Genomic DNA, 26,835 nt, shown 5'->3' on the forward strand with positions numbered 1-26,835 from the left:
TGGGATTCATTCCTGGGATGCAGGGCTGGTTCAACATTCGCAAATCAATCAACGTGATACATCACATTAACAAAAAAAAAGAGAAGAACCATATGATCCTGTCAATCGATGCAGAAAAGGCATTTGACAAAATCCAGCACCCTTTCTTAATAAAAACCCTTGAGAAAGTCGGGATAGAAGGAACATACTTAAAGATCATAAAAGCCATTTATGAAAAGCCCACAGCTAACATCATCCTCAACGGGGAAAAACTGAGAGCTTTTTCCCTGAGATCAGGAACACGACAGGGATGCCCACTCTCACCGTTGTTGTTTAACATAGTGCTGGAAGTTCTAGCATCAGCAATCAGACAACAAAAGGAAATCAAAGGCATCAAAATTGGCAAAGATGAAGTCAAGCTTTCGCTTTTTGCAGATGACATGATATTATACATGGAAAATCCGATAGACTCCACCAAAAGTCTGCTAGAACTGATACATGAATTCAGCAAAGTTGCAGGATACAAAATCAATGTCCAGAAATCAGTTGCATTCTTATACACTAACAATGAAGCAACAGAAAGACAAATAAAGAAAATGATCCCATTCACAATTGCACCAAGAAGCATAAAATACCTAGGAATAAACCTAACCAAAGATGTAAAGGATCTGTATGCTGAAAACTATAGAAAGCTTATGAAGGTAATTGAAGAAGACTTAAAGAAATGGAAAGACATTCCCTGCTCATGGATTGGAAAAATAAATATTGTCAAAATGTCAATACTACCCAAAGCTATCTACACATTCAATGCAATCCCAATCAAAATTGCACCAGCATTCTTCTCGAAATTAGAACAAGCAATCCTAAAATTCATATGGAACCACAAAAGGCCCCGAATAGCCAAAGGAATTTTGAAGAAGAAGACCAAAGCAGGAGGCATCACAATCCCAGACTTTAGCCTCTACTACAAAGCTGTAATCATCAAGACAGCATGGTATTGGCACAAAAACAGACACACAGACCAATGGAATAGAATAGAAACCCCAGAACTAGACCCACAAACGTATGGCCAACTCATCTTTGACAAAGCAGGAAAGAACATCCAATGGAAAAAAGACAGCCTCTTTAACAAATGGTGCTGGGAGAACTGGACAGCAACATGCAGAAGGTTGAAACTAGACCACTTTCTCACACCATTTACAAAAATAAACTCAAAATGGATAAAGGACCTAAATGTGAGACAGGAAACCATCAAAACCTTAGAGGAGAAAGCAGGAAAAGATCTCTCTGACCTCAGCCGTAGCAATCTCTTACTCGACACATCCCCAAAGGCAAGGGAATTAAAAGCAAAAGTGAATTACTGGGACCTTATGAAGATAAAAAGCTTCTGCACAGCAAAGGAAACAACCAACAAAACTAAATTTTTTTTTAACGTTTATTTATTTTTGAGACAGAGAGAGACAGAGCATGAACGGGAGAGGGGCAGAGAGAGAGGGAGACACAGAATCGGAAACAGGCTCCAGGCTCTGAGCCATCAGCCCGGAGCCCGACACGGGGCTCAAACTCACGGACCGTGAGATCGTGACCTGAGCTGAAGTCGGACGCTTAACCGACTGAGCCACCCAGGCGCCCCAGTAAGAAAATTATTTTAAAAATTCACAGGTAAAAGCAAGCATATAGTAGAGGTAGTAGGTTAACCACTTACGGAGCCAATATGAAGGTTAAAACGTAAAAGCAGTAAAAGCAGTTATATCTACAAAAATCAGTCAAGGGATACACAAAATAAAGAGGTGCAAAATTCAACATTACATACTTAAAATGTGAAGGGAGAAGTAACAAGTTAGTGCTTTTAAGGATGTATTTGAACTTAATATAAAGGGAAAGGAATCCAAGCATAACACTAAAGAAAGCCATCAAACCACAAGCAAAGAGAGTAAGAGAAGAATAAATGAAAAGACCAGAACTTTTTAAAAAAGCCCAGAACACAACATAATTACTTTAAATATAAATGGACTAAATGCTCCCGTCAAAAGAATGAATGAATGGATAAACAAACAAACAAACAAAAACAAAAAAACCCAAGATCCATCTAGGTGCTGCCTATAAGAAACTCACTTCAGACCTAAAGACACATATAGACTAAAAGCGAAAGGATGGAAAAACATATCATGCAAATGGAAACAAAAAAATCCAGGGAAGCAATACCCCTATCAGATGAAAGAGACTTTAAAACAAAAACTTTAGCAAGAGACCAAGAACTGCACTACATAATGATCAAGAGATCAATCCAAAAACAGGACACAATAGTTGTAACTATCCATGGACCCAACATAGAGGCACCTAAATACACGAAGCAAATATTAACAGATATAAAGGGAGAAATTGACAGGAATACAATGGTGGTATGGAACTTTAACATCTCACTTACATCAATGGATAGATCATCCAGACAGAAAATCAACAAGGAAACAGTGGCTTTGAGCAATATGTTAGACCACACTCACCTAATAGATATATACGGAACACTCCATCCAAAACCAGAATCCATTTTTTTTCAACTGCACATGGAATGTTCTCCAGGATAGATGACATGTTAGGCCACAAAACAAATCTCAAGAAATGTAAGAAGACTGAAATAATATCAAGCATCTTTCCCTCACAGAATATTATGAAACTAGAACTCAATTCTAAGAAAAAAATCTGGAAAAAACAGTCACATGGAGGCTAAACAACATGTTGTTAAACAATTAATGGGTCAACTAAGAAATCGAAAAGGAAATAAAAAAATACATGGAGACCAATGAAAACATAAACACAATGGTTCCAAAACCTCTGATGGAGAAAAAGCAGTTCTAACAGGTTATAGTGATACAGGCTTATCTGGAGAAACAAGAAAAATCTCAAATAAAGAATCTAACTTTACGCCAAAGGAGATAATAATTGAAAGAAGGAAATAATAAAAATCAGAGCAGAAATAAAGGAAATAGAGACTAAAAAAAATAATAGAAAGGATAAATGAAACCAAGAGCTACTCTTTGAAAAGATAAACAAAATTGATAAACCTTTAGGCAGACTATCATGAAAAAAAGAAAAATAAATAAAATCAGAATGAAGGAGGAGAAATAACCACTGATATCACAGAAATACAAAGATTATAAGAGAACATTATGAACAATTATATGCCAGCATACTGGACAACCTAGAAGAAATAAATTCTTAGAAACATAGAGCCTTCCAAAACCGAATCAGACAGAAATAGAAAATTTAAACAGAGCAATTATTAGCAACTAAATTAAATCAGTAACCAAAAGACTCCCAACAAAGCCCAGGGCCACGGGGCTTTACAGATGAATTCTACCAAACATTTAAAGCAGAGTTAACGCTGGATGGCTCAATATCCATAAATCAATCAATGTGATATATCACATTAATAAGAGAAATGATAAAAAGCATGTGATCATCTAGGGGCGCCTGGGTGGTGCAGTCGGTTAAGCGTCCGACTTCAGTCAGGTCACGATCTCGCGGTCTGTGAGTTCGAGCCCCGCGTCAGGCTCTGGGCTGATGGCTCGGAGCCTGGAGCCTGTTTCCGATTCTGTGTCTCCCTCTCTCTCTGCCCCTCCCCCGTTCATGCTCTGTCTCTCTCTGTCCCAAAAATAAATAAATGTTGAAAAAAAAATTAAAAAAAAAAAAAAAGCATGTGATCATCTTAACAGACGCAGGAAAAATATTTGACAAAATACAACATCCATTCATGATAAAAACTCAATAAAGTGGGTTTAAAGGGAACATTCCTCAACATAATAAAGGCCATATATGAAAAACCTACAGTTAACATTATCCTTAATGGGAAAAAACCAGGAGATTTCCAAGGTCAGGAACCAGACAAGGATGTCCACTCTCACCACTTTCATTCAACACAGTACTGGAAATCTTAGCTGCAGCAATTCAGACAGAAAAAAGAAAATAAAAAGTATCCAAATTAGTAAGGAAGAAGCAAAACTCACTATTTGTGGGTAATATACTACTATACATAGAAAATCCTAAAGACTCCACCGAAACACTATCATAACTGATAAATGAATTCAGTAAAGTTACAAGATACAAAATTAATATACAGAAATCTGCTGTTTCTATCCACTAATAGCAAAGTAACAGTAAGAGAAATTAATACAATGCCATTTAAAATTGCACCAAAAATAACAGAATACCTAGGAATAACTTTAATTGAGGAGAAAGATCTCTACTCTGAAAACTACAAAATACTGATGAAAGAAACTGAAAACAACACAAACAAATGGAAAGATATACCGTGCTTACAGCCTGGAAGAATTAATATTGTTAAAATATCCATATTACCCAAGGCAATCGACAGATTCGATGCGATTCCTATGAAAATGCCAACAACATTCTTCACGGAATTAGAATAATCCTAAAAATCTGTATGAAAACACAAAATGCCTTGACCAGCCAAAGCAACTTTGAGAACAGAGAACAAAGCTGGAGGTGTCACAATCCCAGATTTCAAAAGATACTACAAAGCCACAGTAATCAAAGCAGTACAGTCCTGGCACAAAAATAGACACACAGACTGATAAAGCAGGTAGGGAGCCTCGAAATAAACCCATACTGGTATGCTCAATTAGTCTAACACAAATGAGGCAAGAATAAATAATGGTGAAACAGAGTCTTTTCAGTAAGCGACGTTTAGAAAACTAGACCGCTATACACAAAAGAAGGAACCTGGACCACTTTCTTACAACATACACAAAAATAAATTCAAAATGGATTAAAGACCTATATGTGAGACCTGAAACCATAAAAATCCTAGAACACAGGCAGTGATTTTTCCGACTTCAGCCATAGCAACATTTTTTTCTAGGTATGTCTCCTCAGGCAAGGGAAACAAAATCTAAAATAAACTATTGGGACTACATTAAACAGATTTTGCACAGCAACGGAAGCCATCAACAACACTAAAAGGCAATCTACTGAATAGAAGAAGATATTTGCAATGATCTATCCAGTAAGGACTTAATACCCAAAATATATAAACAACTTCTACAACTCAACACCAAAAAAAAAAAAAAAACACCCCAAATAATCTGATTAAAATGGGCAGGGGACCCGAATAGACATTTTTCCTAAGACATCCAGATGGCCAACAGACACATGAAAAGGTGCTCGACATCACTTATCATCAGGGAAATGCAAATCACAGCACCATGAGAGATCACCTGACATACTGATATTAGCCATTTGATATTATGGCTAATATCAAAAAGACAAGAAATAACAAGTGTTGGTGAGGAGGTAGAGAAAAGAGAATCCTCACACACTGTTGGTGGGAATGTGAATTGGTGTAGCCACTGTGGAAAACAGGTCCTCAAAAAATGAAAAAGAGAAACACCATATGATCCAGTAATGCCACTACTGGGCATTTACCCAAAGGAAACAAAAACACTAATTCAAAAAGATGTATGTGCCCCTGTGTTTATTGCAGCATTATTTACAATGGACAAGATATGGAAGCAACTCAAGTGGCATCGATAGATAAATGGATAAACAAGAGGTGGTATCTTTAAACAGTAAAATATTACTGTGTCGTAAAAAAAAAAAAAAAAAAAAAAAAGAATGAGATGTTGCCATTTGCAACAACATGGATGGGTCCAGGGGGCATAATGCTAAGTGACATAAATCAGACGGAGAAACACAAATACCATAACGTTTCACTTATATGTGGAATCTAAGAGGGACCCATGGACATGTAAGCTCCCTGCTCGGAACGAGATTTCAGTCATGACAATGACTGCCCGGATAGTATAATGCTAATGGGTATGGAAGTTTCCACGAAGTAAACATTTATAATGGGAATAAGCTATTTCAGCATTTTATACATAGAGATCCATTATGGCTGTGAATAAAAAATAAACTCCTACCTATGCCGAATGAGGGAAATATTAGGATCCCTTTCTTATGGAGATCATGTGCGGACCCTCTGGGGGAGAAGTAATTAATTGAGCAGGAAACATGAGCTCTGTACGTGACAGGATACGGGAGGGAACATGAAATGGCTCCTTAGTCCAAGATTCCTTTATCTGAGAAAACGTCAATTCTTTATTACTAATTGGGCCATAAAGAATTAGAATTTGATAGCCTAATGCTTATTATATTTTCATTATATTTTCAGGATACTCTTAAGGTTAGTGTAGAGACTTCCGAAATGCTCTGCTTGAGAGGACGAAAAATCCATGGAAACCATCAACTTTCCAGTGCACCTAGTTCCGGTTTTAGCCACACACAGTCAGCAGGGAAAGAAGCAATAGACTTTTCTGACAACCAGTAAATGGAGGCAGCGGTGGGATGAGGGCCCTTGAAAGTGGGGCTCACCTCGTGAGTGTGGGACATTTCAGCCATGTGAAGGGGGGGTGGAGGCACACGGCCGCATTCATGATACGTTCCTCCATGCGTTTACCTGATAGACACTGACTAAAAAGCCTGCACTATGCTCGGCAGGGACTAGAGACTCAAAAGTCCGAGAGGTCCAGACCCTCAAGGCACTTACACAACCAGCAGGGAGAGAAGATACGGCTCGGTCCCCCCGCACACCTGTGCATCACATGCCCATGTTGAGTGGTGAGTGCAGATGTGAAGAACCTGAGGAAAACTGCTTACAGCTGTGAGAGACCCAGGGCCTCGGTCCTTGTTAGCCTCGGCATGCATTAATGCACACACACATACACACACACACACACACACACACACACACACACACACACACAGCCCTCTCATCAGCCCCTGAAAGGGCATATGGCAGCCTCAACACTGAAGACGTCAGCCAAGAAATCCAGGTAATCAACCAGGTCACGACTGGCTCCTTTCAGAGAGGCCACAGACTTCTCGAATCAGGGGCCAGGCCTCCCTGGAAGTGTAATAACCCTTGGCTGCCGTTGAGTCCATTGAGAGAGACCACAGATCCCTTCAAATTCCAGACACTGCCTGCTGTTTCCAATTCTAAATCCTGGAAGCAAAATAATCCCTTTGCTGGTCTGACAGGGTCCAGGTTTTCCTCAAAAGCAGAACCATGGCCAACTTTTTCCCAAAAGGTATAAAGGTCAGTAGTTTCCAAATGCTAGTTTAATTATTAGCTATGTCAGAATCACCAGCAACATTTAAACAACAACAACAACAACAACCCACAGATACAAGAGGCTCATCCAAAATCTACTTAACCAGAATCTTCTATGATAGCACTCCAGGCTTACAGTTCTAAAAACTCCATATTGCGTATCTAAAATTAATATAACACCGCATGTTAACTATACTGCAATAAAAATAAAAATTAAAGCTCCATGGGTGATTTTGACGCATGTTCTTGGCCGGGAACCCACTGCCTTAGGGCAGCGGAATTACGTGGAGGGCTGGTTACAGCCGATTCCTGGGCCGGACCCCCCAGAGTTTATGAGTTTATGAGTCAGGAGTCTAGGGTGGGGCCAGGGAGTTTCAGCTCCACAAAGTTGTCAGATGATGCAGGTGCTGCTGATCAGGGTAGGACGCTTGAGAACCACCACAGTGGGGAACGGCAGGGGCCGATTCTACTGGAAACCTGGTCCCCGGCTAAACACCTGTTATTCTTGTTGACCATTGTGGCACAGGCTGCCCTCCCCCTCCCCAATGCTCACTCTCCCTTTCTTCCTTCCAACAGAAACCTGACTGTGTTGGAGGGAGCAATGTTGTCAACGAAGAGAACTCCGTTTACCAGTTCCCCTTGAAGAAGGGGGTGGCCATGGGACGAAATCAGCAGACAAATCATAGGCAGAATTTGTGGGGTGGGCCTCCTGGAAAAGCTCCTCAGAGTGTGCAGGGAGGAGGATGCTGACTGAGCCGGTATTTTTCACCTCTTGCCCCCTGCTCTTCCCCCCTCCTGCCTGGACCACAATAGTGATCGATGCAGCTCCAACAACCATACGGGGACCACAGGCACAAAGCACAAGCTAAGAATGCCCGTGAGGAGCATGAAGATGGGCTCTACCAGGCCCAGGCGGCCTACGTTCAGACCTCCAACTGGTCACCCATTTCCCCCCATCTTGTTACTCTTGCCTGGCTCTGGGATTCCTCTCCCCTGGCTCTCTGTGGCCCCTCGGTGTCAAAGTAAACTCCCTTGAAACTTGAACTTCTTCACCAGGCCTCCCGGCCTCAAATGAGACCTGGATCTCCCCGAAGTCATCACCTCCTCGGGCCCTTGGGTGCAGCTTGTCTCGCCAGCCGCATAAAAACAGTGCTCCTCTTTCTCCCTCACGGAGGCCCTCAACTCCGAGGCTCTGCCATCTGGCTAGATCCTCTCTTCTCCTCCTCGTTGCTGTCACACGCCTCAGGTTCACGGCCCTCCTTTGCTGGGAACTTCAAACTTTGGATCACCATTTTCTGCTCCACCCTGCCTCCCGGCCAAGATCCCAGGTGACTTTAATTTCACTTTAATTTCAACGCTGAAGCCTCCACATCTCTGGTGACCGAAGGTGGCCTCCGCTCTGGGCCACGGCCTCTTCCACGGCCACGCCCTGAACCTCAGCCTCTCCCGAGCGCCACCTCTGAAATTTTAAATTCAGATGAGTCTACTCTGATCAGAGCTCCCTCCCTCGGTTGTTCCAGGACGTCTGTCCGTAAGTTTCAGAAAGGCTTTCAGTCCCTTTTGACTTTCTGCCTTTATTCTGGCACCTCCCCCCCCCCCCATACACCTTCCCTTATTTAGGACTTCAACCACTCTTGCTGACATCCTCAGTGATCTTGCCTCATGCACCCACCTGCAAAAACCTCACCCTAAATATCACCCAGAAATCTGTATTTTGCCATCAGCTCTTTCTCCATGGCTGTCTCAAGCCTTCTTCACATGCTACGTACTGCATAGGAGTCACTGAACACGTGAGTCACCTAAGCGGGTTGTAGAAAACTTACACATGAGATCACGTTAGGCTTTGGCCATCAAATTTATGAACGAACTCTGGGTTTAAGAAATTTAGGTGTCACAGATAACGACAGCGGTCGCCATCACCTTCACTTGGAGACAGGAGTTAATCTGGTCTCATTCTCCTAGGTTCCCCTTCACATCCAAGTAGTTTCTGAGGCTATCTGTTCTGGCCCCCTAAATGTCTCTTGACTGTTCCTACTGCCACATCCATTCAGGCTACCAGAATCTTCCCCTAAATTACCTTAACAGCCTTTGGCCAGGTCTTTCTCCCTCCAGACTGACCAGAAACCCTCCCCTCCCCCTGGATCTGTTCTCCATCCTGCAGCCAGAGTGATCCCTGTAACACAGATACGATTGTGCTATTTCCCTGTGTAAAACATTTATTTGGATTCCTGTTGCCCTCCGGATAAAGTTCAGATGTCTTAATATGACTTTACAAGGCCCTTGATGACTTTCCTAGCCTTATCTCTTGCCATTTTCCACCTCAAGGTCAAAGTCCCAGCCTTACTGAACTATTTTTAAATCTCTTAGAGAAAGCTGTTCGCTTTTGTCTTAGTACAAGTTGTTCCCTCTTTGACAGTGTACTAGTAAAAATCACAACTCTTCCTTTGAGATAGAAACTAAAACTAAAGATAAATTATGAGTGTCAGTGTGTGCAGAGGCCCGTACTAACCACGGCCAAGAAAGCCAGGCCTGTCCAACCATTTTATTCCTACACCTCTGTTTATTTCTGGCTAATGTTTGATTAACTTTTTTCCAGAGTGTACCAGAACAGGAATCAATGCAGAAATAATTATATATCCAAACTCATATTTGTTTTGACCAACTATTTATACATATAATGAAATATTTGATCAACTTTAAAAATTTTAGTTTTATGACCACAAAAGTGATATAACCAAGTTACAGAATACCAGGAAAACAAAAACAGAGGAAAGATCCATGTTCTCGTTATTCTAAAAAACAATTACTATGATTACTATCTCCTAAAAGGTAAACTCCACAAAGGCAGGAGCTGCATGGATCCTCTTTACTGCCGTGTCCCCAGTGCTGTGTTTTCAATTTAAAAAAATGTAAATATCTGAATCAATGACTGATATACTATTTTGTTATATACAATTCAAAATTCAAACACTGTATTTTCTACTATATACCTATTCAGCAACTTTGAGAATTTCAACTTCAGTACATGTAAAGTGTTGGTTGTTCCTATGAAGACAATCAGAAAACAGCAGTGCTGGGAACTGACTACAGAAGGAACACGAGCAGCAGAGAAGCTTTGGGAAAGATGAAGGAGGAAGTAAAACTCAAGAAATATCACCAGTGATGTGCGTGAGAGGAGGACTCGGGCTAAGTGGAGCAGGGGGAGGCATACACAATGTCGGGTCATAAAATCCAACAGGCATCACACAGCTTCCTGGACAATGGGGAGCCAACAAGTGGCTCTTTTGTATAAGCCATACCTGCCGTTCAGCAAAATCAGTGTGTCAGAGTCTCATTAGAAGTGTACACAGAAACCATCTAGAAAGGTTTCTGATGAGCAAAGGAGTAAACGGACCAATTATATTAGAATCTCTGCTTGTTATTGTCAAAAGTGTCAAGGTCACGAAAGTCAACAGGCAAGAAAGTCTGAGGCAAGTTCCACATTGAAAGAAACTAAGCAGAGAACCAAACACAATGGGTGACTCTGACCCGGATGCTTTTGCTATTAAAACACATTACTGAGACAATGGGAGAGACCTGAATGGGATTTAAAGATTAAACAGTAGCAACATATCGATGTTAATTTCCTGACTTGGATGTAGGAAATGCCCCTTTATGTTAAAAACACACACTAAAGTATTCAGATACAGGACATTATGCTGGCAACTTAATCCCAAATGTTCATGAAAAAAAATTGTTTTGCACTGTACTTGCAACTTTTTTGAAGTCTGAAATTGTTCAAAAGAAAAATAATTAGAATCTCTAAGGGTAGGTCTGGGCATCAGTATTTTCAAAATGGCCTAGGTGATCCAGATGTGCAACCAAGGCTGGAATCTGTTGCTGTAGTTCATCATCATCATCATCATCATCATCATCATTTGGAAAAAAAAAAAAGGTTACATACTTCTGCACGGAGTGCATGAACCATAATTTATTTCACCAAATCCTTCCCTCTTTTTCTTCAAAAATGATTCATGGAGGAGCATTTACGTGCTAGGCAAGACAGATTCTCTTCCCTATGAGTATTCAGTCTTCTGGGGAAATATATGTAAGCGAACAATGTGCTGTGGTTAACAACAATATAATTGCTATCATTTGTTGAGCAATTACTCTGTGCAAGGCACCATGCTACCTGATAGGGCGGGCACTGCTATTATCTTCATTTATGGAATGAGGAAACCTAGCACGATGAAATGAGTGCGGAGTGCAGGGTGCAGGGCTGTGTCAGCTGTGGGCTATGCTGCTATGTGAGAGGGAAGCAAAACCCTATGAAAACACGGAAGGACCTTTGATACAGGCAGGGAGGATCAGGAAAGCCTTCTCAGAGGAGGGACCTTTGGACACGCACATTATTTCTGATTTCAATTGCCCCAAATACTCCTTCAATGAACATCTGTGCAGGGAAGTTTCTATTTTGTATTCCCCCCCCCCCCCCCCCCCCCCCCCGGTTAGATTCTAAGAAGTAGAATTCTGGAACCCATCGGAAAAACTCCGTGGCTTGCAATACCTGTTGCCATGTAGCTGTCCTCAGCAATATGAGGGTACCTGTCTTGCTGAAGCCTCACCTTTCCGAATCCTTTGCCCTTAGTAAAAAACTAATATTTCTTTAATTCTTTAATTAAAGAATTTCTTTCAACTAGTTTTGCTATACACTTTGCCATTAATGCTTTCTTTACAGCTCAAATTTAAGATCTTTAGAGTTACTACCAATGAAGTATCCGGAACATTACCAGTGAAACAGCCTTATAAGATGTCTCATACCAGAGATACTGTCATTTATTCCTATAACCACAAAAATGGCTATGTCACAGTTCAGAGCCTCCGAATAAATCCGATTGCTATATTCATGTTAAGACTTCTATGGGCGCGTGCGTGGCTCAGTCGGTTAAGTGTCTGACTCTTGGTTTCGGCTCAGGTCATGATCTCACCGTTCATGGGTTTGATCCCCGTGTCGGGCTCTGGGCTGACAGCTCAGAGTCTGGAGCCTGCTTCAGATTCTGTGTCTCCCTCTCTCTGTCCCTCCCCAGCTTGCTCTCTCTCTCTCTCTCTCTCTCTCAAAATAAATAAACACTAAAAAAAAAAAAAAAAAGATCCCTGACCTTAAAACTTACTGTGAGCTCAATAAGGACAAGAGAAATGTCTTGTTTGACTCTGAAATCCCATTACAATGCCAGCAAGTAATACGTGCTGTAATCATTGGCTACAAAAATAAGTCCATAAAATAGATGGTAATAAAATATGAATTGAAACCATACCTTCTAAAATCTATACATATGACAATAAATAAACTCAGCTCAGGAAATACCACCTGAGGGAAAGATTAAGGAAAAGTAACTTTTTTCCATTTCCCTGGCTCCCCACGTAAACAGGGAGCCCATAATCCCAGGGTGCCAATGACAGTTCCAGTTTATGTCTTTTGTCCTAGCATCTTGTCTGAATGGAGCTGCCTTTCGGAAAGTTCCTGGATTAGGCAATCCATTTTACGGTCAACCTACATCTAAAGGGTGTTCTCTTAATGAGCAGGAGTATAAAGGGCTCCCCTGATCCAACAGCTTGTCTTTATGTTGCTCTGAATTTCGCTTTAGAGAGCTATGAACAGATAACAATTTTGACTTCTAAGTGTTTTATAATACTTTATCATTTAAAGCCAAGTAACAATCTGCAACGGTTAATCCCTAACTAGGAGAACATCCCTTGGTTCTGTCAGCAGTCTTTGTTCCATTTTGCTGATAAAAGTGAGACATGGAAAGAAAAAGGGACTTATCCAAGGTTACATCAAGTATGAATCACCAGGCTGCTGCAGCTACAACTTCTGGTTTTTGATGAATTCTCTAAACCACACTGTTATTAACACAATGAAATCTCCCAAGCAGTTAAGTTAGAAAGATTTTAGTCATTTAGTAAATAGCTTTGTAATAAATAAGTTTCATAAATTTCATAAAATAATACATTTCATAATTTAATAATATTTCAATTTCATTGAACAGTCTGTACTCAAACCTAGTCTATGGGTCCTAAACTCTCAGAAGGTAAAAGGACTATTTATAAAGTTGGTGAAAATTTTAAGTAAACATGGCATACCCTGGGTAATTATAAAATGAAGTTTGTTACATTTTTATATTTCACAAGTATGTCAAAATTTCGTACCAGGGTGCATAATTTAGATAAGAATACATTACCATGTAATCACATGTTTATCACATTAACATCTTGGATTATAGCAAAAAACCTTAATGGAGTTAACAAAGTCACTCTCGATAGCAACAAAAACAAAAACGGATGAGAATAAATCTAATATGCCACGTCAAGACCCCTATGAAAAAACACCCTATTGCTTGCATAAAAGAAGAGGCATACACAGTTGGAGACTCACAATTATAGATAAGTGACTTCCACATTAATTTATAAGCATAATGTTAGTCAAGGTCCCGCTTACATCCTGGGGGAGTAGGGTAAAGTTCCTGTGGAGGAATAAACTTAAAAGAATAAAGCAAGAAAATTTTTTCAAAGTATCAAGTACAATAATAAAAACCGTACTTTGTTGGCCCAGGCCAATTGAAAAAGACAGAAAGTTCAGAAACAGGCACAGATGTGTATAAGCCTTTAATAAATGAGAAGTAACAGTGAAGGCATGGAAGGATTTAACGATGTTGTGACAGCTGACTAGTCCGCACCCGACAACATACGTCAAGTTCCAGGTGGACTGAACATTTCAATGTAAGAAAATGAAAACAAAATGTGGGGGAAGACTTTCTCTTTGTATGACTTGAGATGCAAAAAAAAAAAAAAAAAAAGACTGATAAATTTGACATAAAACATAAATAATACTCTCTAAAATAAATATGTTTTGAGGGTGTCAATCGTTTTCTGTCATTGATGCTATCATCACTTTGGTTTATCATGTGTCTTTTCATTTCATTTCAGTTCCTTTTGACATACAAAAGCGTTAAAACTGCAGAATGAAATTTCAATTTTTTTTTTAAAGTTTATTTGCTGTTGGCCTAGAAATGACTTTTTTTATTTTTTTTTCAACGTTTTTTATTTATTTTTGGAACAGAGAGAGACAGAGCATGAACGGGGGAGGGGCAGAGAGAGAGGGAGACACAGAATCGGAAACAGGCTCCAGGCTCTGAGCCATCAGCTCAGAGCCCGACGCGGGGCTCAAACTCACGGACCGCGAGATCGTGACCTGGCTGAAGTCGGACGCTTAACCGACTGCGCCACCCAGGCGCCCCCTTTTTTTTTTTTTTTCAACGTTTTTTATTTATTTTTGGGACAGAGACAGAGCATGAACGGGGGAGGGGCAGAGAGAGAGGGAGACACAGAATCGGAAACAGGCTCCAGGCTCGGAGCCATCAGCCCAGTAGAAATGACTTTTTAAAAACCCAACCAGACTAATATTCACTAATATTTTCTTATAATTTTTCATTGTTTTCTATTTTATGTTAATTACACAGATGAGAGGTCAACATATGGCTCTGTCCTATAGGAGCGGTTTGATTTAAGAATGTTACTACTGGGGCGCCTGGGTGGCGCAGTCGGTTAAGCGTCCGACTTCAGCCAGGTCACGATCTCGCGGTCCGTGAGTTCGAGCCCCGCGTCGGGCTCTGGGCTGATGGCTCAGAGCCTGGAGCCTGTTTCCGATTCTGTGTCTCCCTCTCTCTCTGCCCCTCCCCCGTTCATGCTCTGTCTCTCTCTGTCCCAAAAATAAATAAACGTTGAAAAAAAAAAAATTAAAAAAAAAAAAAAAAAAAAGAATGTTACTACTTAACTTCTGTGTCTCAATTTATTTCACTGAAAAAAATGGACATAATAGTAATAACCTATTAAAGTTCCTTTGGAGATTAAAATAATTAACTTATACAAAGTGTTTATCTATCATGCTAGATAGAACCCAGCATATAGTCAGTAAACGGTAACTATTACTTTTAATATTATCGCACTGCATATTTGACTTCTTAATTTCCTTACGTGTTTTTATGACTAGAAACTTAAGGTAATGGTATTTTTACCTGACTTTAAAACACATTTCACATTATCTAATGAATCCTGTAGCTTTTCTTTCTTAATTTAATGTTTGTTTATTTTTGGCGCTGGAGAGGCAGAGAGAGAGGGGGACAGAAGAAGATCCGAAGCCAGCTCTGTGCTGACATCACAGAGCCCGATGCGGGCCTCAAACCCAGGAACCGTGAGATCATGCCCTGAGCCAAAGTCGGACACTTAACTAACTGAGCCACCCAGGCGCCCCATAGCTTTTCGTTTTTTAAAATTATTGTTAAATATATACATTAAAATATCGCCATCTACGTAATATATGCCAATCACAAAAATACGTTAATTCTTTGAGTTACATACAGCATCTTACAATTTGGTCATTTAAAGTTGCAGTCTGAAGTCATCAGATGGCCAAGTAATAGTATATAATCCAAGAATATTAAAAGGTCTCTTACACACGCCAGAACTGCTGAAATTACGAGTTTGAAATACAAATATGATGTTTACCTTTCTTTATCTTACCTCTAATAGGCCATCCTCTGGTAGATCAGTACAGTGGACAGCGTTCTGGATCTTAGTTTTACCAAAGATTGCTCTGAGCGTTCCAGGGCGTAAATGCCGGGCAATTTCCTATTAAATACATATTCACATAAAGATTAAAGTCAGTCATACGGTGTTAATAAGAAAAACACCAGCTACAGGAAACACTTGAATTATTTGTTTACGAAATACACGTATACATTGATGGCACTGATTTTTTCCTGGAAACAGCACGAATGCATGAAACTTTGAGCGATGAAAAATTTCAGTTCATTCACTAGGCTTTTTCTGTGGCCTGTTGTAAAGTCGAGAGGGCAATAATAATCACATCTTTTTTATTAACAGATTATGGGAATCACATAAAATATGAACCTAGTTCATTACTGTGAAAGACTGTACCCTAACAACTTGATTTAAAATGAATTAGTTTGCATGGATTTCAAAAGATTTTTCAAAATGTTACGGTTGTATCAGCTTTAGTACTAGCTCATATGAGGGGGAAAATGGTTACAAATAACTCCAACTTGAGGGTAAAAGAAACAAGAGGTTAAAAAAAAATGAAAGATGTGGGAGTATTCATGACCTGCTTATTAGTCTTTTTTTTATTCTAAGTGAAGCACTTCCAAAACTTCAATTTTAATTCTGACATCTACTTACAAAAATGGCATTTAATATATATGAAAATTTTTGATAAATGAAACAAATACCTGTGTACCCACTATTTAGGTGAATTAAAACAAAGCAATAACTTTGATGTCCCCTGTGTGGGACTTTATCCTGACTCCACCTATCCCATCCCTACGTCTACCCGGAGGTGCCCGTTACTCTCAATTTTATTTAAAGATTCCCTTGTTTAGTTTTCAAAACACTGTTTTTCAGATTTATCCATGTTGTTATAGTCATAATTCATTTGTTTTTATTACTATATAAATCCAGTGTATGACTGAGCATATTTTATTCCGTTTCCTGTTGAGGGACATTGAACTAATTTCTTCTCTTTCCCCCTTTCCTTCTCCACTCCCTGCTTTTGGCATACACACACACACACACACACACACACACACACACACACAAATTCTGCTACAAGCATTCTTGTACATAGTAGTGTATACGTACAAGAGTTTTGTCTGCACATGCATATTCAATTATACTAGGTACTGTCAAACCATTTTCTTAAGTGGTTGTAATAATTTGCCCTCAACCATCAATGCATAATAATTCCCGTTATCCACATAAAATCCAACATTTCATACTGGCTGACTCTTTAATTTTGCCATACTGGTGGGTGTTAAATGGTGTCTCATTGTATTCTTACAGTTCACATTTCTGTAATTACTAGAGAAGTTTAGTGTCCTTTCATATACATCCACTCTTGTAAAATGCTTATTCTTGTCTTTTCTCCATTTTTCTACTAGGCTTTTCTTGTTCTTTTTGATTATGATTCTTAATATATTCTGACTTCTATTTTTTTTGTCACTTTTTACGATGCATGTATCTTTTTCCAGGATGAAGCTTGTCTTTGGGTTTTCTTTAGTATGTCTTTTGTTGATGAACAGAAATACTAAATTTTAATGAAATTAAATTTATCAATCTTTTCATTTATGATTTGTGCTGTTTCTGAAGGAATTATTCCCTGCTCCAGGAACATAAGGATACTCTTCTCTATTGTCCTCAAAATCTTTAGATTTTGCCTTCCAAATAAAATTCTTGATCCACCTAGAATTGACTTTGGCTATAATCTGAGGGGGACATCCATTTCCATTTTTCCCTTATGGGCATTTAATTACCCCGGCACCATATATTGAATAGTTTTCCTCTTTCCTTACCAATCTCCAGTGATGGCTCTGTTATATATGATTTCCGTGTAGGTATGAGTCTATTTATTAGTTTGCTGTTTGGTTCCATTGGACGTTTTGTCTATTCATGTATCTACATTATACTGTCTTAATTATTATAGCTTTATAGTAAATCTTCAACTGGTAGGGAAAATCCTCCGTAGTTTGGTTTTGAATGCATTAAGTTTGGACTGCCTATTAGATATCCAAATAAAGTTTTCAAATACATGGTTGGGTATGAGTGTACTTTTCAGAGGAGTCTTTTAAACTGCAAATGACAATTTGGGGGTCCACGGCATTGTTAAGACATTTAAAGGTATCAGTTGGGTAAGATTGTGAAGGCAGTGAGATGACACATCGGGGCACCATATCATTGGAAAACCAAGGAGACAAGGAGAGATGAGCAAAGGAGATGGAGAAGAAACAACCAGCAGGTAAGGCGAGTTACAGAAGGGTCCTCTCCTAGAAGGCAGTGAAGAAAAATGTCAAGGACAGAGAGTCCTCAACAGTGCCCAATGTTGCTGAGAAGTCAAGCAGAGTAAAGACTCAGGACTGAACACTAGATCTATCAATATGGAGTCATGGATATCCTTGACAGGAGTGGTTCCAGAGGCCTGCAGATGAGCAAAACACTGATTAATGTGGTTTCCAGAGAAAAGGGGAGTAGAGCTGGGAAAAGTGAATACAGGCAAGTATTCTGAGGAATTTTGCTAAAAGGGGAGAAGAGAAATGGAGCAGTAAATGGAAAAAAGTGGTATGAAGAGAGGTTTTTCTGGGGGAAAGGGTGAATTTTAAATTGGGAGAAATAACAGCACGTTTAAATGAGATACCACCTCACACCTGTCAGAATGGCTAACATCAACAACTCAGGCAACAACAGATGTTGGCGAGGATGCGGAGAAAGAGGATCTCTTTTGAACTGCTGGTGAGAATGCAAGCTGGTACAGCCACTCTGGAAAACTGTATGGAGGTTCCTCAAAAATTAAAAATAGAACTACCCTATGACCCAGCAATTGCACTACTAGGCATTTATCCAAGGGATACAGGTGTGCTGTTTCAAAGGGTCACATGCACCCCAATGTTTATAGCAGCACTATCAACAATAGCCAAAGTATGGAAAGAGCCCAAATGTCCATCGATGGATGAATGGATAAAGAAGATGTGGTGTGTGTGTGTGTGTGTGTGTGTGTGCGTGTGTGTGTGTATGCGCGCGCACACGCACACACACACACACACTGGGGTACTACTCGGCAATCAAAAAGAATGAAATCTTGCCATTTGCAACTATGTGGATGGAACTAGAGGGTATTATGCAAAGTGAAATTAGTCAGAGAAAGACAAATATCATAGGACTTCACTCATATGAGGAACTTAAGATACAAAGCAGATGAACATGAGGGAAGGGAAGCAAAAATAATGCAAAAACGGGGAGGGGGGACAAAACATAAAGTCTCTTAAATATAGAGAACAGAGGGTTACTGGAGGGGTTGTGGGAGGGGGGATGGGCTAAATGGGTCAAGGGCACTAAGGAATCTACTTCTGAAATTATTGCTGCACTATATGCTAACTAACTTGGATGTAAACGAAAAAATTAATTAATTAAAAAATAACAAATAGCACATTTACACGCTGATACGAACAACCCAACAAACGGAAGCAGGAGGGAGACGAAGCAGGAAGGAGAAGCAGGAAATGCTGGAGTAATGGAATCGAGCGCAGGAGTAGGGGAGCTGGCCTTATCCAGGCCAAGCAGCACCCAGCCTGAGCAACAAGACCAAATACAGAGCCTGATGCAGGTAAGTGGTTCTGTGCAGCGGTGGGAACCTATTGAAGTTATTTTTAATTTTTATTGAGACATAATTTACACAGATAACATGTGTCGGTTTAAGTTTCTTTATTTGAGAGAGCGTGCATGCATGTACACGTAGGTGATAGTGAGTGGGGGAGGGGCAGGTACGTGATAGTGAGTGGGGGAGGGGCAGAGAGAGGGAGAGAGAGAATCTCAAGCAGGCTCTGTGCAGTGCCCCACATGGGGCTCCGTCCCATGAACCGTAAGATCATGACCTGAGCCGAAATCAAGAGTCAGTTGCCTAACTGACTGAGGCACCCAGGCACCCCAACACGTATTGGTTTTAAGCGTAACTGCCCCATGAATTTTGTCGAATGGATAAACTCAGTAATCACCCCCCTAAACAAACTGTGGAACATTTCTAAAGTTCCCTCCAGAAGTTTTCTTTTGACTGATTCTATTGAGCGGTGGAAAGGGCAGCAAGACTGTCATCAGCTGAGGGGAAGGCCGGGGAGGAGGTTTGGGGATGTCAGGAGAGAAAAGAAGGTTTGGAATACATTTTAAGAGCAAGAAAGTGAATGAACCGGGAAAGTATGACGTGACTGCCGAGCAGCACTGAGGAACCCCGTCAGGCCCTTTGTTAGTGAGGTTAGGTGAGCAGTCATGAACGCAGAGGGAGATCTTTCAGGATAGCTGTGTTCTTCTCCAGCCACACTCAGCATCTGGTGGAAAGCTGAATTTAACGAAGGGCGGGGCTTTGCCAAAAGAAAACAGCAAAACAAGAGAGGAGTGAGGGGGGTTGAAGGTATATTCAAGGTAGTGATGATGATAATATTGGACAACACACATTACACTGAGTAAGAAAGTGAGGGCCTGGGGTTGGAGGGGTGAGAGACAACGAGAAGGTAGATCCATGGATTGGAGCTCCTGGTGGGAGGATTATTAAAATCAGCGTGAGAAGAAGTGAGCTGGAAAGTTAAGAGATGAGATACTCGAAATTACTGGAAGTGAGCGGAGAGGGTGTGTTTGTTCACGACCCTCTTGGGATTTGCCGGGTGTAACCTGAAACTGGCCCCGGTACTCAGAGGGCAGGGAGAAACTGAAGAAAGAGGTCAGTAGCGGCAGTTTTAATAAGCAAGAGGAACTTGGGTGGCGGCAAGATGAAGGGATCCCTGTACCTGCCAGCCACATCTTAACCTTAATTGGGTTGAGTCACATATACTGTGCGGGTGTCCTCAACTCCGTATCATTAGCTTAAGGCTGCGTCCTTGGAGCAGCCACTGGTGGGGAGCAAGGCAAGCAGAACCCACATTCCAAGGACAGGGAATGGGGGTGGGGGGGCCTCTGATCGACTGGGTCGACTGACGGTCACGTCTTTCCAATGACCTTCTCCAATGGGGTCACAGTGATTTATAGTGACCAGTTTTAAGGTGTCACCATGGCTAAGGTCACAAGGAAGGCAAGAATACTAAAGAAAGGAGGGTCACAGACTGAAAGACCAAAGTACTCAACGGACCACCTCTATGGAGATGGAAGTCACCAAGGGCGATGGCGGCTGTAGCTTAGGATGCAAACATGCTGGGCAGTATTCACATCTGAGTCCATCTCACTTGAGCACATTTTAAAGGTTTGAGTTTATTTAATTACTTAAGTCTTCCTTCCAAGGTTGTATCAAATGTCAGTTACCAATGTACTGCATTTAAGAAAAACACTTTGATAAACTAGAAAATAAGGATAGCTTTATGTTTCATTTCAAATTCATTACATTCATTCTGTCCCCCGTAATTTTCCTGGCACGTCAGCACCCGATATTGGACATCTACTCTGCTCATGCGGTGGTAAGCTGCCATTCTGTGAAACAAGATGTACTTTGTGAAACTGTGAAGGTCACTACTTATTTTCCTTTTTTTATAATTTTGTTTAGGAAGAAACACTTGGAAAGGACTCCAATTGAGTAAACTGTTTCGTAAGAACTTGTTCTGTACCTACTTTAGTTGGTACACACCATTTTCATTAAAATATTACTTTCATATAAGTGACTGCTGTATGCACAGCACCTGAATTCTGAAGAGGTGTGGGGGGGGGAGGCGCATGTGTGTTGGTGGTTGGGGGGACGGTTGTTAATGACATTGTACTGTGGTGAGAGAATGTGGTCTTTTTGGTTTTCCTTTGAAGGAATTCGTTGGGATTTTCTTTGCACCCTGATACGTAGACAATTTTCGTCAATGTCCCAAGGGTGGCTGAAGAGAATACTGCACAGGTTGCATTCTGCGGCAAAACCAACTCTGAGGAAACCAACTCCGAGGTGTGCATGCAGGAAGTCTATTGGGAGGTGGCCTCAGCATCCACACTTGTGGGCAAGTGAGGAACACGGGAGTGGGAAGAGGGAGAAGTTGAACTTCAATGAGTAACACCGGCAGCCTTAGATAACCCCACAGTGAGCCCCGGAGCTGCGATGACCCTTCAGAGTCAACCTGAATCGTAGCAAACAGGTGAGGCCTTGATCTCTCCAAACTGACACGCCACTGGATACAGGCCACTCCAGGGAAGGGGCTATGACCTTGGGCAAGGTGACTTTCTTCAGCAGAGGGCAATATGGGAAATAATTATGGAATTACTGTCAGCAGCCAACACACAGCTGGGGAATGGGCACTTCAGTCCGGAAGCTGCGGGGTGGGGGGCGGATATGAGCAGCCCTCTGTAGTATCTACTACTTACATGCGTACAAACACACACACACACACACACACGACGCATGGTGTAGACACGGCATCTATGACAAATACAGTGCTGCACACAATTGCAATCTGATTACCATCCTTTTTAGGTAATGAGTTTCTTCTCCTTTCTGGAAGGTTTTGCATTCTCTTTATCTAGGCAATGGTCGTTTACCCGTCATTCTGCTCCATGGTCCACAGTCCAATTCAGTACATCAGCTTCTATTTCTTCTACTGTTTTCTCTCCTCCATTTCATCTCTTCTTTCCTTTGGCTATTTCTATGCAATAAATGTTGAGACTTCTGGTTCAATCCTCCCTCTCTCTCTTCTTGTATACCTTCCATCTGTCTTTTTGTACTATATTCTGGGGGAATTCCTCTGTTTGATCTAATTTGTTTTTAAACTGGGTCCATGGTGTCACCCTACTGACTTGCTATTTTTTTCAATTTCAAAAATTGTGTTTAAGGCTTTCACTATCTATGATTATTTTTTTATAGATCCAATATTCCTTAGGTCTTTCTGAGGATACTGCCTCCTCTTATGTAAAGAGTCCTTGTTAGGCCTGTTACTTTGGTTTCCTTAGGCACTGGCTCTGTGGGTTGCATCTGGTGTCTTCCTTACGGCACCGGTTAACCTCGAATGACTTGCAATCCCGGGCTCTCCGTCTTCCTGTTTGGAAATTTCTGTTTACCTGTCATGGACGCCAGAGGCATGCCGACAGGCGGGGCGTGCTGGCTGCTGTCCCTACAGAAGCGGGGCTTCCCATTTGTCCTCGGTGTGATACTAGCTGCCCATCCACTACTCTGCCTCTAGCTAAAGCTCCAGATTCACTGCCCTGGGCTGCGGCCAAAAGCATCACCTGCCTTCTGCCCAGGTGAGCGGCTCGCCACGCAGCCTCCCTGCCCATCACCCTGCCCGTGGCCTCCCGCCCCTCCTGACACGGAGGCCACGGTGTCTGACGGGCAGCACAGCCAGAGCCCCTGTCTTCTCTGGGCAGTCCTCTCCTGCATGCTGTGGAGTGCGGCTGTCCTTCCCCGTCCAAACCTGTCTGCTTTTTACCTTTCAGAGTGAATGGTCTGCTAATGATAGGCATTCTTTCTTGTTGCCAGCACTGCTGGAGAGTTACTCTTCAGAATAAAAGATAAGACAAAACGATGCGAAATACAATCTATCTCCAACCATTCCTGAGGCCGGGAAGAGCAGGGGATTATCTGCCACGTTAATGCCCACTCATCCTGCAGACAGTCGCTATTTCCCCAAGCCCATTAAGCCACCTTCAATTTGCTGTTCATGCTGCTCTCATTTTGTATCTAAAATGCAAATATTATCATGCTACTCACCTGTAATGGCCTAATGCCCAAGCCCCTTTAGTGCGGCATTCAAGGTCCTCGACATTCTGCCTAAACCTACCTTTGAGGCCTCGCTCACACCTTCCCTGAAAGCTTCGATCCCACCAGCACCTTTTCCTCTACAAAACTAACTTGAATTCCTCCCAGAGTGATCTTCCCTTTCCCACCATTTCAAGAGGAACTTAATGGTCCTAGTACGAGCCCTCTGACTTGCATTTTATGTTTTTTTGTGTGTGCCTATTTTTAGTAAGTTCCCATTAGACTCTCAACATTTAACACGATATAACACTTCCTCCATATTCCGTGTCTTATTTATAAACACCCAGTAAATGCTTGCTAAATACCTGTTGACTGACATAAAATGACAACATCTCTATTCAGGGAGCCGGGATGGAGAAGTAACAGAGGGCAACAGCTGTGGGGGATGACTCTGGATTTGAATTTTGCCTTTGTCACTCACTAGTTGTGTGACCCTGCCGTGTTACTCAACCTCTCTGCACCTGCTTCAAAGTTCTCATTTGTAAAACAGGGAAAGAAATGGGACTTAACTACAGGGTTGCGGTGAGAACGGAAGGAAGAACTACCCGTGTTTCGAAAAGCGTCTGTCACAGTCAATAGATAATGGCCATTGGTTTTATTAGTAGGACTTCAGAATTGAAAGGAAATGGGAGGAGACACTTCCTAAAGAGACAGAAACGGGGGATACTTTGATATGCGTCAAAGCCAGTCCAACCAAATATTCAAGCACCTTTTAATAAATATATAACATCTCTCAAGATTTTTAATGATAATTTTGGAAGAAAGGTAAAAGTTTAAATAATCAAGTAATAAGAACTTAGATTAGACAATAATCTTAGATCTTAAGATCTAAGAACTTAGATTAGACAATAATCTATAAATAAACCACAGAAAGTCTTTTTACTGGTACAATATATTGTGCCAGTAAACGATAATGACGAAGCATAAAGCTGTAGAACACGTATTTTCTTCATAGTTTGCTTTCACTTTTCACTAAAATTGAGGCTTTCATTTGATCTGTTTTTGAAAAAGTATTGACACCTTGATTTTAGTTTTGATTACTATAAAATTTCATATATGTCTGTAGAAGTAAAAAATACTGAAATACTGAAAGTGAAAGCCCAGAAGAATCCTCCACAGATCCTTATCCCCCTCTACTTCCTGGCAGATTTTCCCTACTTGTTCCTAACAGATTCATGCTGTCCCATCCCTCGTACACTACGGTGAAAACCAGCCCACCAAGCCCCCGTCTGAAGAAGCGGAAATGAATATCAGATACATAAAAGCAACAAGAGGTACCAACACACAATTTATATATCCTAAATAACTGTTTAAAGTTACTGCAGTTTTAGTAAGTGATGGGTTATGCTGAGCAAATGAGACTCTTGAAAGCCCCATATTTACTCGCATTTAGAAGGTCGGCAGTCTTTCAAACTCTACCAAACTCCTGGCAGATCTGTCTGCCACCACAACCTGGCCTGCTGAGCTCCATCAAGTCAAATGCTTGGTTATTACAAGGCTCCCCATAAGGACTAAAAATTCCGCTCTGGTAATCCTGCGGGGGAGGGGGCGGGGGCAGAGGGGGAGGTGCCAGAAGAATTCTGGCTTAAGGAATGACCTCTAAATCTAAGACATGGAAACAATGCACTAAGTGGAATGGTGACTAGCTAAATACTGAAAACAAATGAGAGAAGATTTATGTAATTATTCTTTTATTGTGTGCATTGTAAATATTATTGTTTATTGAATTATAAGTCAGACTCATAAAATAAGTCTGGACAAAGAAAAACTGCTCCCACAGAAAGCAACACTGTTTCTGTTCTCTACAATATGACAGAGATATGCAAGAGTGAAAATGACCTTCCACTTAAGAGGTGAACTGGGAAGAGATTTGTGCAATTTACTGATTATAGAGCCTTTGAGAACGGCAACTTAATGATCAGCTATGGAATATATTCATATAATGAGTGGCACATGGTGGAAAAGCACACCTGGTCATTGGTCTAATTTTGAAAAAATTCTAAGTAAAAGAAAAAAGTCTTCTATAAACTATAGGGTAACCATGTTAGCAATGATATAGACAAATGGATGCACATTAAAAGAGGAAGGAGCATAGGTCTTGGCAAACCTCAAATAGCTGAGAAGCAAAACAGAAAATCATTATACATTGCCCTCATATCATAGACAATAAGGGTAATAGAACTTTCAAAGACCAATGAAGCAGCCACCATATTGAAAGCAGAAAATATTCGTGCTTTTAGCCAACAAGTCCTATCATGTTAAAAAGTGCATGCTTAGTTCTCTCCTTGACTCCTCTGGTACTTCAAAAACACCCCACCAAATCTGACCCTCAAATGCTTTTCCATTTGCATGAAACTTGTTATTAACTTTACAGTTTTATATTCCTGGGACATGAGCAATACGAGACTAATTCACAACTAAAACATGATAATGGAACATTGGAGGACTTAGAAGTAGGAGAAGGAACCAGAGAGGAGATACAAAGGCTACTTTTTGCAAATCTAGGATCCTTCTAGAACCTATGCACAGGACTCAAAAAGAGTAACTGCAAAATTAAATTTAACTACTTATGTATTAGTCTCACTGAGTGAGCCGTCAGAGAATTCACAGTAAATACACTCATCTCATTAGCTTTGGAGACTACGTGATTTGCTTAAATATGAGGAATCATTAAAACATGTGGCTTGGGAACCCATGAAAGGCTTTACATTTCACTTTTCATTAGGCAGAAATTAGATGTAATCGAAATTTATAGGACCTGAAGAGGGTGATAATTAAACGGGACTTCAGGTAAAACATTTAGACAATTCAGTCTTGTCTTTTGCACTAGGCTTCAACAGACCACATGCCATACTCATCACGGCCTCCTACTGAGCTGTTTGCTACCTTACCAACAATAGGCACTGGCTGATACACGTGCTATTTCTAAATAAAAAATGATGATCCCTTTGTTCTCTTTTCAAATAGTTGGGCAAATCTCTTAGTCACTTTTAGGTAAATTACTTCATATTTTAGCAAAATCCACATGGACACATTTACATCACGTCTGTGAACATATACACGTTAGTAGAGAGGAAAACGACATAACTTTCTGGTAAATATTTTCCTATATTCTGGCTTTCCTAAATGCTGCATTTAAGAGACGTAACCTTTGAAGTGGAGTCACATTACTACTGAGAAACTTGAAAGGCATCCTCAATCTCTCCCCCAAAAAGAAGCGCTCCCCACAGTCTACCCCATCCTGATAAAATAGAGAATTGTGACACAATCTTCTTTGACTCTCCTAAAAAAACTTAGAGCTCAATACCTGGAAACTCCCCTAAAGGGACAAAACAATGAAATAGCTGGGACCTATTCTTGACACCTGTATCACCCAATTTATTACAAAGTCCTGTCAATAAAATGCTGAAATATAGTCCACATCAGT

General features: G+C 40.8%; 1 protein-coding gene across 2 annotated transcripts in view; it reads right to left on the reverse strand.

Annotated features, from left to right (window-relative positions):
- NME7 (NME/NM23 family member 7) overlaps nt 1–26,835 on the reverse strand; it is a 264,656-nt gene that overhangs the window by 44,570 nt on the left and 193,251 nt on the right. For both annotated transcript variants that reach the window (XM_030302771.1, XM_030302772.1), the window contains exon 11: nt 15,662–15,769. In XM_030302771.1, the coding sequence (XP_030158631.1) occupies nt 15,662–15,769 (108 nt within the window). The remainder of the gene's footprint in view (nt 1–15,661; nt 15,770–26,835) is intronic.

This window comes from Lynx canadensis, chromosome F1 (genome assembly GCF_007474595.2).
Source record: "Lynx canadensis isolate LIC74 chromosome F1, mLynCan4.pri.v2, whole genome shotgun sequence".
Classification (NCBI taxonomy): domain Eukaryota; kingdom Metazoa; phylum Chordata; class Mammalia; order Carnivora; family Felidae; genus Lynx; species Lynx canadensis.